This window comes from Jatropha curcas, chromosome 5, assembly GCF_041381405.1.
Source record: "Jatropha curcas cultivar XTBG-Jc1 chromosome 5, XTBG_Jcur_1.0, whole genome shotgun sequence".
NCBI lineage: Eukaryota > Viridiplantae > Streptophyta > Magnoliopsida > Malpighiales > Euphorbiaceae > Jatropha > Jatropha curcas.
In genome coordinates this window covers 19,684,369-19,696,329 of record NC_143155.1, presented here as the reverse complement: position 1 = coordinate 19,696,329, position 11,961 = coordinate 19,684,369, and the positions used below count along the sequence as shown (strand labels likewise).

Genomic DNA, 11,961 nt, shown 5'->3' with positions numbered 1-11,961 from the left:
TAGAGTCAAAATCGTCTAAATCAAACCAAACCGTTATATATATATATATTAAATTCAATTTTTTTAAATGAAAATTTTCTTTATATTGATTAGTTTATATTGTATAGCAAATTATGAGATTAATTATATTGGATAATAACTAAACAATAATTTCTTATTAATTAAATAAATTATAGATTATTTTATAAAATATCAAATGTTAAAGATTCATGTAAAATTAGGTTAATAAATATATACACAAACTATATGCGCATAAAATTATACTTTTTTATAATTTTTAGTAATAGATGTACTTAAATCCAAATTTAAATTCTATATTTATAATTTACTTAATTATAACCTTACTGAATATATAATATTTTTTTATACTACATTAAGAATATATATATATATATATATATATATATATATATATATATATAATTAATTGAAAACTTTTAATAGTTATTCAAAATCATGTGTATTTTCCTTTGAAAAAAAAAATCATGTATATTTTGTGGCATAATTTTTATTAATTCATTTTCATATTTAGTATGATACTAGTTTTTTTTTTTTTCCACTAAATGAATGAGGAAGTTTGATTTCTATTATTCCAAACAGCACAAATCGCCAAACCAAATCAAATCGCCATCAAATATTTGGTTTGATTTGAAATTTTTTATTGATTGGTTTGACTTTATTTTTTTTGAAACTGCTATTTTAAATTTGGTTCGATTATTATATTTAAACCATTCAAACCGACCCACTAACGTTCCTACTAACAAAATTTTTCTTTGAAGGGAAACACTTGATGTGCTACCGCTAGATGTAAAACTAGGTATATCTACAACGTTCCTAACAGTCAAAACTCAAATCAAAAGAACTTCCTTCACCCAAACAGGTCAAAGGCAGTTGTCAACGTCTTTTCGGTAGTTGTGCTTTTGACAGACAGAGAGAGAGAGAGAGACAGCCTCCAGGGTGATAATAGTATGCGCTGGGCCTGGGCCTGAAGCAAGTTGATTTTTGTAGTTTGAACCAAGGTTAAATAAGTAAATTTAAATCTTATACTTTTCACATAAAATTTTATAGCACCTTGAAATGTCACTTTTATCTATTGAATATTTCTACTTATAAAATTGCATATATTTTAATTGATTTATTAAACACCTTAACTTATAAAATTAGATCGATTAAATACTTATTGGATTATTGAAAAATGTGAAAATTATTATTTCAAAACTTGTACTAATCACATACTAAATTACTGTTTTACATGTAAAAGCCAAAAATTTTAAAAATTTATTATTTTTAACATGACGAGATGTGAAATTATTAAAAAAGAGAAGTTCAAGATGATACAAAGTTCATTTTAAAATTCAAAATACCACAAGATTTTTTTTTTTTTAATAAACTTGAGGGGTTAAATTATATATTCAGCCAATGAACAATAAGACATGATATAGGAGGTTATGATGATCTCAATGTATTGTTTGAGTATGAGTGAGTATAGACATGGCAAAATGTATAAATGAAAATCCAACTTTAGTGGCATTTGCAATATTTATATTCTATTAAAACCTTCTTCAACTTATACATTAAAAACGTGAAAATCATTATTTAAAAATTCATATATATATATATATATATATATATATATATATTATCTTACTTAGTGAATGCAACACACAGTTGAAATATCTAAATTTATATTCATTGGTTGAAACTTTACAAATTGAAGTATTCTGTAAATATGATTTTATAAATTAAACTGTTTAACAAGTCTAAGTTAAAAATTAGAGATTTCATTAGACTTTTCTTATAAAATTGATGCTGTCATTCATATATTAAGCATTCATATATGTAACTTTATATACAAAATTATAGGTGAGTTAAAATATGATGTGGAGCTCAAAAAATTTATTTAAGATTGATTTGTTAAAATTTCAAGCAATGTTACTCATAATTATTAGCAATACATAATAATTTACTAATAATAGAAATTATGTAGAGAATCTCAATTACTTAAAATTGTGGTTCATGTACACAATTGCAAACCTCCCTATACAAACCCAAAACTTATAAATAATTTACTAATGAATATAGTAAATTCAATTTGGTAAATTGCCCTTTTTTTTTCTTGGGAAGATTAAGGGGAGCTTTGAAAATCTAGAGGCTATAAGGAATATAGGAGTGAAAGGACTGCCTTTATCCCCCTATATTTATAATTGTAATCTGCTCCTCATGCTTTTTATATGATGACACGTGTACAACATTATTTCAATACTACAAATGATGCAGTTCGTAAAAAATGCATATGTATGATAAATATTTGTATCATATGTAAATATATCAATACAGACATTTTATACATGTTTCGAAAATGCATAAATATTTAGCCGCGGCAACGTAGATTGTTTATCTTAATTTTGCACTGATAATGCCTTGAATCCAATCAAGCCTAAAATTGTGACAAGCAGACAAACAACACTAAATGTTCTAAGGACAATCCATTTTCTTGTCCAAGGCCCAATTTTCTTCTGCACAAAGTACATTTCCACCGGAAAATATATAGCCAACGGCCAAAAGTTCAATGCTCCTAAAACTCCTAAGACTTGGTTGAAGTAAGGGAAGACCATTGCAATAGCAGTAGTTGATGCCACGTAAGCTGTTCTGAAACATACCCTTAAAAGATTCACTTGAAGAGGGGGAAACAATGGAAGTTTAAAGGTATAGAATTCATTCACAAACCCACTTCTTGGATACTTGTTGGAAAACCATCCTTCTACAAATGAAAACACTGGCTGGCTATATATCTGAAAAATTTACGAACATAATAAAATTTCAAAACTATAAGCAGAACTATTGAGAGCTTCTTTGGTACAAATGAATTTTTTCAAATTATATATATTTTATTCACAAATTTTACATTCTCATGCTTTTATAAATGGACATTAATTTAAAATTCAAAATATTTTTAATTTTATAAAATTAATTGTATTTGCACCAAATATGAGATGGCAATGTTTGGACTAAGAATTTTGCAATCCAATGAATAGTTTTATCAAAATTCACTTCTTGGCTGGCTCACCAAATTGGTGAAAATAACTGTGGCTGAGAGGACTCAAATTCGAGAACTCCCACATAAGTGAGAAAACCAACAGGAGTACCACTTGGTAATTTATGGCATGTTTTAAAAGTTTTTAATTAAAACATAGTATTAAATTTATAGTAAATCACATCTTAATAAACTCTAATGAATATTTAAACATAAAACTATTTTTTAAAAAATGATTTAAACAGTATGGAAATATAACAATATTTATGAGGATTAAAATATGGACAACCACATTAAAACTTTAATTTCACAAAGTAAAATAGGAAATCCAAGAGTTTGATATGAAGTAGAGTACCTGATATCCTCCTACCAAATGAATAAGAACACAAGCATTTGCAAAGTCAATGAGCCAATAAGGCTCAAAAAACCCAAATCCTGTTAATAAATTTCCAGGTGTTTTATCACCAAAAGCTGCATATCCAAAGCATCCACAGCAGAGGTAAAAGAAAGTGGTAATGAAAATTGCAACCATTGATCCTTTCTTCATTGTCTTATTCTCTGCAGGAGGTGACTTCAGTGTGTCCTTCATTTAATTAAAAGTTTATTTCTCACTTTCAGTGTCTTTAGCTAAACCTCAAAAAATTTAATCTGCCATATTTGAATTATAAAATTCAACAGAAGCCAAACCTGAATTTCTAGAAGAATGAGTATGGATAGGCAAAAGCAATATCCCCTAGTGCTAAAAAGGCTAGCCATAGTTTATCAGCAACATTGGCAGCTGGCACTCCTGTAATGCTCCCCTTGATCCTTCCATTTTCTACAATTTGTAAGGTATTCGATAAATACTCGATTACTGAACTATTAATTATTTTTATTTTTTTAGTCTACCAAGATAAAATAAGAGAAAAATGTCTGAGATAATTTGGCTATATCTTACATAGACGCTTATGTGGGTGGAGGGTGTTAAATGGATTTTTGATATTAGGTCTAGATTTAATTATACACAATACGGGATGGAAACAAATGATTCGTATATCCAACCCCAACTAATTTAGAATTAAGGCTTAGTTATTGTGGTTTTTGTAAATTTCTAATAAGACTTATTTGATTCATCTTGAAATTAAAATGAGAACAGAAATAGATGCTTAAATTCAAAAAACCTTATTTCAAAGAAAAATAAGAGGCCAAATTGGAAAATTCATACCTAATACTTTTGCAAAGCCAAGTCCAAAACCTATAAAAGAGTAAGCAAAGGACATGATAGCTGCAACTACTGAGAGCCATTCTATGCTGTGAATATCTGGTATTTGTGAAACTATTATCTGAACAAGTCCAAATACAAGCATAAAGAAATTATCTCCATATGCACATGCTGTTAAGAATTAATCTCAAATAATTCCACAATAACCTAGATCATGCACACCACTAGATTCAACAAAATAGATTGAATAAGAAAAGGTTGCGTACCTGACATCATTGTTCGTCGATCTTGATGTGTAGAATTAGGTTTGCAGCCTTCCAGAGAATTGAAGAATCGATTTTGCGGAAGCAGTACGAAAGGAACGTAAAACTGAATCGTATTCAACTCCTCTGGGGACCACGACCTTTATATACCTGTAGGGTTAGTACAATTCCTATTTCGGTCCTTTAACGAAATAGGAATTATATAATGGTCTCTACACTTAATATCTATAATTAGTTGATACCTCAATAGTCAATTATTCACAATCAAGACCACATTTGAAATTGACTTTACAATTGGACTGCTGTACATATTTAATTTTTGGAAAAAGAATATTTTACTTTTACTCCCAATAATCAGTAAAATTATCTTTTGACCTTTTCTAATTATTTGGGCCGGCCGGATCCGTTACTCCCAACAACCAGGGAGGTTCATCAAACCGCATGAACCGTTCAAATCAATTCAAATTAATTTAAAACTGCAGTTTTAAAAGATTGATGATTTGGTTTGACTTTGTAAAGTTTAAAAATTGAGCTTTTGGTTCGGTTTACAGTTTTAGAGTCAAAACCGTCTAAATCAAACCAAATCATTATATATATATATTAAATTCAATTTTTTAAAATGAAATTTTTCTTTATATTGATTAACTTATATTGGATAGTAAATTATGAGATTAATTATATTGGATAATAATTAAACAATAATTTCTTATTAATTAAATAAATTGTAAATTATTTTATAAAATATCAAATGTTAAAGATTTATGTAAAATTAGGTTAATAAATATATACATAAACTATATGGACATAAAATTATATTTTTTTATAATTTTTAGTAGTAGATGTACTTAAATCAAAATTTAAATGCTATATTTATAATTTACTTAATAATTACCTTACTGAATATATAATATTTTTTATACTATATTAAGAATATATATATAAAAAATTAATTGAAAACTTTTAATAGTTATTCAAAATCATGTGTATTTTCCTTCAAAAAAAATCATGTATATTTTGTGGCATAATTTTTATTAATTTATTTTCATATTTAGTATGATATTAGTTTTTTTTTTTAACTAGATAAATGAGGAAGTTTGATTTCTATTATTCCAAACAGCACAAATCGCCAAACCAAATCAAACCGCCATCAAATATTTGGTTTGGTTTAAAATTTTTTATTGATTTGTTTGAATTTAATTTTTTTGAAACCGCTATTTTAGATTTAGTTGGATTATTATATTTAAACCATTCAAACCGACCCACTAACGTTCTTAGTAACAAAATTTTTCTTTGAAGGGAAACACTTGATGTGCTTGCTGCTGCTAGATGTAAAGCTAGGTATACCTACAACGTTCCTAAAAGTCAAAACTCAAATCAAAAGAACTTCCTTCACCCAAACAGGTCAAACGTCAAAGGCAGTTGTCAACGTCTTTTCGGTAGTTTTGCTTTTGACAGACAGACAGAGAGAGACAGCCTCCATGGTGACAATAGTATGCGCTGGGCCTGAAGCAAGTTGATTTTTGTAGTTTGAACCAAGGTTAAATAAGTAAATTTTGATCTTGTACTTTTCATGAAAATGAAAAATCTTGTAGCATCTTGAAATTTCATTTTGTGAATATTTCTACTTATAAAATTACATATATTTAATTGATTTATTAACGCCTCAATTTATAAAATTAGATCGATTAAATATTTATTGGATTATTGAAAAATATAAAAATTATTATTTCAAAACTTGTACTAACCACATACTAAATTACTATTTTGCATGTAAAAGCCAAAAATTTTAAAAATTTATTATTTTTAACATGACGAGATGTGAAATTATTAAACAAAGATACTACAAATTTCATTTTAAAGTTCAAAATGACACAAGGTTTATTTATTTTAATAAACTTGAGGGGTTAAATTATATATTCAGCCAATGAACAACGAGACATGATATATGAAGCTACGATGATCTCAATGTGTTGTTTGAGTATGAGTGAGTATAGACATGGCCAAATGTATAAATGAAAATCCAACTTTAGTGGCATTTACAATATTTATATTCTATTAAAACCTTCTTCAACTTATAAATTAAAAACGTGAAAATCATTATTTAAAAATTCATATATATATTATCTTACTTAGTGAATGCAACACGACAGTTGAAATATCTAAATTTATATTAACTAGTTGAGATTTTAGAAATTGAAGTATTTTATAAATATAATTTTGTAAATTGAGCTGTTTAACGAGTCAAGTTAAAAATTAGAGATTTCATAAGACTTTTCTTATAAAATTGATGCTGTAATTCATATATTAAGCATTCATATATGTAACTTTATATATAGGAATATGGGTGAGTAAAAATATGATGTGGAGCTCAAAAAATTTATTTAAGATTGATTTGTTAAAATTTCAAGCAATGTCACTCATAATTATTAGCAACAATAATATATTTTATCTTAGCAATACATAATGATAGAAATTATGTAGAGAATCTCAATTACTGTTCATGTACACAATTGCAAACCCAAAACTTATAATATTTTTTTTTCTTGGGAAAATTAAGGGGAGCTTTGAAAATCTAGAGGCTATAACGAATATAGGAGTGAAACGTCTGCCTTTATCCCCCTATATTTATAATTGTAATCTGCTCCTCGTGCTTTTTATATGATGACACGTGTACAACATTATTTCAATACTACAAATGATGCAGTTCGCAAAAAATGCATATGTATCATAAATATTTGTATCATATGTCAATATATCAATACAGACATTTTATACATGTTTTGAAAATGCATAAATATTTAGCCGCGGCAACGTAGATTGTTTATCTTAATTTTGCCCTGATAATGCCTTGAATCGACCCAATCAAGCCCAAAATTGTGACAAGCAGACAAACAACACTAAATGTTCTAAGGACAATCCATTTTCTTGTCCAAGGCCCAATTTTCTTCTGCACAAAGTACATTTCCACCGGAAAATATATAGCCAACGGCCAAAAGTTCAATGCTCCTAAAACTCCTAAGACTTGGTTGAAGTAAGGGAAGACCATTGCAATAGCAGTAGTTGATGCCACGTAAGCTGTTCTGAAACATACCCTTAAAAGATTCACTTGAAGAGGAGGGAACAATGGAAGTTTAAAGGTATAAAATTCATTCACAAACCCACTTCTTGGATACTTGTTGGAAAACCATCCTTCTACAAATGAAAACACTGGCTGGCTATATATCTGAAAAATTTACCAACATAATGAAACTTCAAAACCATAAGCAGAACTATTGAGAGCTTCTTCGGTACAAATGAATTTTTTCAACTTATATGTATTTTATTCACAAATTTTACATTCTCATGCTTTTATAAATGGACATTAATTTAAAATTCAACATATTTTTAATGTTATAAAATTAATTGTACTTGCACCAAATATGAGATGGCAATGTTTGGACTGAGAATTTTGCAATCCAATGAATAATTTTATCAAAATTCACTCCTTGGCTGGCTCATCAAATTGGTGAAAATAACTGTGGCTGAGAGGACTCAAATTCGAGAACTCCCACATAAGTGAGAAAACTAACAGAAGCACCACTTGGCAATTTATGGCATGTTTTAAAAGTTTTTATAATTAAAACATAGTATTAAATTTATAGTAAATCACATCCTAATAAACTCTAATGAATATTTAAACATAACACTATTTTTTTAAAAAAATAATTTAAACAATATGGAAATATAACAATATTTGTGAGGATTAAAATATGGACAACCACATTAAAACTTTAATTTCACAAAGCAAAATAGGAAATCCAAGAGTTTGATATGAAGTAGAGTACTTGATATCCTCCTACCAAATGAATAAGAACACAAGCATTTGCAAAGTCAATGAGCCAATAAGGCTCAAAAAACCCAAATCCTGTTAAAAAATTTCCAGGTGTTTTATCACCAAAAGCTGCATATCCAAAGCATCCACAGCAGAGGTAAAAGAAAGTGGTAATGAAAATTGCAACCATTGATCCTTTCTTCATTGTCTTATTCTCTGCAGGAGGTGACTTCAGTGTGTCCTTCATTTAATTAAAAGTTTATTTCTCACTTTCTGTCTCTTTAGCTAAACCTCAAAAAATTTAATCTGCCATATTTGAATTATAAAATTCAACAGAAGCCAAACCTGAATTTCTAGAAGAATGAGTGAGTATGGATAGGCAAAAGCAATATCCCCCTAGTGCTAAAAAGGCTAGCCATAGTTTATCAGCAACATTGGCAGCTGGCACTCCTGTAATGCTCCCCTTGATCCTTCCATTTTCTACAATTTGTAAGGTATTCGATGAATACTCGATTACTGAACTATTAATTATTTTAATTTTTTTAGTCTACCAAGATAAAATAAGAGAAAAATATCTGAGATAATTTGGCCATATCTTACGCAGACGCTTATGTGGGTGGAGAGTGTTAAATTGATTTTTGATATTAGGTCAAGATTTAACTATACACGATACGAAATGGAAACAAATGATTCGTATATCCAACCCCAACTAATTTAGAATTAAGGCTTAGTTATCGTGGTTTTTGTAAATTTCTAAGACTTATTTGATTCATCTTGAAATTAAAATGAGAACAGAAATAGATGCTTAAATTCAAAAAACCTTATTTCAAAGAAAAATAAGAGGCCAAATTGGAAAATTCATACCTAATACTTTTGCAAAGCCAAGTCCAAAACCTATAAAAGAGTAAGCAAAGGACATGATAGCTGCAACTACTGAGAGCCATTCTATGTTGTGAATATCTGGTATTTGTGAAACTATTATCTGAACAAGTCCAACTACAAGCATAAAGAAATTATCTCCATATGCACATGCAGCTTTATGCCCTTCTCTGTGATAGCAATTTGACCTTTGAATTGCTCTACAATAATGAAATAACAAAAGAAATTGTAAGATACAAAACCCTAATATTAATTAAGTAATTAAGTACTTGGGAGGAAGTGATTAAGTACCTCATGCTGGTTGAAGTAGTAATAACATAAGCAACACAAGTCCCATACATGCTTAAGTATTGAAGCAAGCCACAAAACCATGTCTGCGTCTTACCTGAACTATCACTAAATCAAATTAGCTAGAAACAACACATCACCCTCTAATGATTAAACCAAATTAAAAAGAAAGAAACAGGAAAAACAGAAGAAAATGTTCAATACACTACCAAGGTTCACTCTGACAGCATCCATATAACAGTAGTTTCGCGTTCCGGTTACTGGGTCAGGAGACCTGTAACAATCTGATAAGAGGAATGCAGAAATATAGGTGACAATTGCAAAGCAAAGAAGGGCAATTGGCCCTGCAATCCATCCTAGCTGTGCTGTACTCCATGCCAATGACAGTACTCCAGACCCAATAACAGCAGTTATTATATGTGCTACGCAACTCCATAAGTTTCCTAATATGGGAAAAATAAAAGTTCGAACTTCAATCTGAGATGAATTAATTAACCAAAAAATAAGAAAAGATTTTCTTTACCAGTTCTTGAAGGATGCCCATCATCATCACAAGAACTACTTGCTAGTTCCATAGAGTTTTGAACTGCCATGCTTGTTCAACTGACAGAAGGAAATGAAATATGCACCGAAGGCTATTATTACCTGTATAGAAAGCTTTAACTCTGAACCATATCCAAATAGCAATAATGAAATATGTGGAACATCTTTCTTACCAAATAATTTCTCGTTGGTACTTAGGAAATGTTTGAAGGCAGCAGAAGCAATATTAGTGATAGAACGTCCTGACTTTCTGCAGTAGGAGACAATCTTGGCTCGTCAATGCACACTTTAAGCATGTGGCTATCATTTGGTAGAAGAGTCCAATATATACTATGCAGGAAAATGCCATTCTGATACCGACGACTTGTTAACATCATGGTAAGAAAATTGTTAACATCATGGTAAGAAAATGAATAGCAACTTTTCTGTATAACTACATTTTATTTTAAATTCAATTTTCATTGTCCCACATGAGGTATCCCAGCTGTTAAACTCTTTCAATAAAGTTTTTTTACGAGTTGGTTTTGATTGATGAAATTTGAGCGATGGAATTTGAATATTTGATTGAGAAAAAAATATATTATTAAAATTTATAATTTTTTATAAATGATGGAATTTAATTCACTTAATTTTATTTCAATCATACCCTTTAAATTCAGTATTTTATTTTCTAAACAAATAATAAGATGTAAATATTCTTCCAATTTAAACAACATTTATGAACTACTCAATCACGCGAGTTAGGTGTGATCAATCACATACATATAATAGATATAATCTTGCATATGTATGTTGGGGACGTTGCATGTGAGACTAGTTCAATCCATCTGGCCTAACTAACTAACACAGAGATGAAGCACCTGAGCAGCAGATTAACCCATGTCAAGCCCTACTTAGTACTTATACATGGCGACAGCCATGGGAGAACTCAGAAGTATTTATAAAAGCATCATTAGCATTCTTATTTAACTAAAAACTGTCAAAATTGGCTTATTTTTATTCCTTTCCTTAATGAATTCTTAAGAACAAAAATTTGTACTATCTCCTGGTCTATATCAGAATACCTCGTGATACAGAAAAAAAAAAAAAAAAAAAAAAAAAAAAGAAGGTGGTCTAAGATTAACACTGCGCACACACATATTAGACTATATATGAAATCTTCAACAGATATATTCAATGTGTTTGTCATTTGAATTGTAACTTCTGTTAGTCACTATATATTAGTTCTTCCAAACCGAGATCGTCAGCTTTTTGCACAGATATTGTCTGAAAATTTAGCCCTACATAGCACAAAGTTTGGTGGGTTGTTTGGTTGGTGGATGTATGGCCACTGACTAGTCTTCTTCTATCAGGAAGATTCATGGAATCCATTTTGTCGATGCAAGAAAGAAACCCTACAAGCCAAGCATGGAGGATATGTGAGATATTTTTATTTTCTATATCAGAACTAGTTAGTTATGCATACCTATAATAGGTTTTCGTTTATTTTTAATACGGTCAAATAAAATTAACAACAAACCTTTTCAATTAAGTAGTAAATATGTGTTCTTTTTTTCCTTCTTTTCCTTAAACTTATTATAAAACTGAATTTTTAATCAAATAATAATAATAATAATTTATTTGCGCCAAGGGTGAATCCAGCTAGTTTTTGGGGGCCACCGCCCTCAAATTCAGAAAAAAAAAATCTTAAAAAAAAATTACATTTTGCAGGGTGTGAGAACAGAAACGAATAAAAATGGAAATTGGTCAAACTCAAAATCAGATTGTGGTGAATGGTTTCCAATTCCAAACCGTAATCTGTAATTGGTTCCAATTCTTGATTTTTAAAATTAGAATTGATAATTTTAGTGTAAAAGCAGTCCAATTCCATTTCACCCTTTTTATAATCTAAACTTTAAATTGACGGTTTTAAAAATGAAAATAGTTTTATAATTATAGTTAT

General features: G+C 29.1%; 3 protein-coding genes across 6 annotated transcripts; all 3 read right to left on the bottom strand.

The window, feature by feature from the left end:
- Nucleotides 1-2,298: 2,298 nt before the first annotated feature.
- On the bottom strand, nucleotides 2,299-4,810 carry LOC149496343 (putative amino acid permease 7). The gene is given in 6 exon segments (XM_089722105.1): nucleotides 2,299-2,426; nucleotides 2,429-2,792; nucleotides 3,390-3,617; nucleotides 3,722-3,741; nucleotides 3,744-3,851; nucleotides 4,239-4,810. Coding segments are annotated over 6 exon segments (894 nt in total). The 5' UTR covers nucleotides 4,381-4,810; the 3' UTR covers nucleotides 2,299-2,394.
- Nucleotides 4,811-7,208: 2,398 nt separating this feature from the next.
- Nucleotides 7,209-8,550, bottom strand: LOC149496342 (putative amino acid permease 7). The gene is made up of 2 exons (XM_089722104.1): nucleotides 8,323-8,550; nucleotides 7,209-7,721 (listed from the first exon to the last, which is right to left on the bottom strand). Exons 1-2 carry the CDS (start codon nucleotides 8,512-8,514, stop codon nucleotides 7,320-7,322), a joined length of 594 nt encoding a protein of 197 aa, XP_089578230.1. The 5' UTR covers nucleotides 8,515-8,550; the 3' UTR covers nucleotides 7,209-7,319.
- On the bottom strand, nucleotides 7,589-10,186 carry LOC110009639 (putative amino acid permease 7). 4 transcript variants are annotated; one of them, XM_089722102.1, is made up of 6 exons: nucleotides 10,000-10,186; nucleotides 9,686-9,919; nucleotides 9,480-9,573; nucleotides 9,174-9,388; nucleotides 8,655-8,789; nucleotides 7,589-7,721 (listed from the first exon to the last, which is right to left on the bottom strand). In XM_089722102.1, the coding sequence occupies exons 1-6, from the start codon at nucleotides 10,067-10,069 to the stop codon at nucleotides 7,714-7,716; spliced, it is 756 nt and encodes a 251-aa protein (XP_089578228.1). In that variant the 5' UTR covers nucleotides 10,070-10,186; the 3' UTR covers nucleotides 7,589-7,713. The 4 variants fall into 4 exon arrangements, with proteins under 4 accessions (XP_089578228.1, XP_089578229.1, XP_089578227.1 ...); XM_089722101.1 differs by lacking the exon at nucleotides 7,589-7,721 and adding an exon at nucleotides 8,385-8,550; XM_089722103.1 differs by lacking the exon at nucleotides 8,655-8,789 and having other exon boundaries at nucleotides 7,594-7,721.
- Between the last annotated feature and the right edge of the window lie 1,775 nt (nucleotides 10,187-11,961).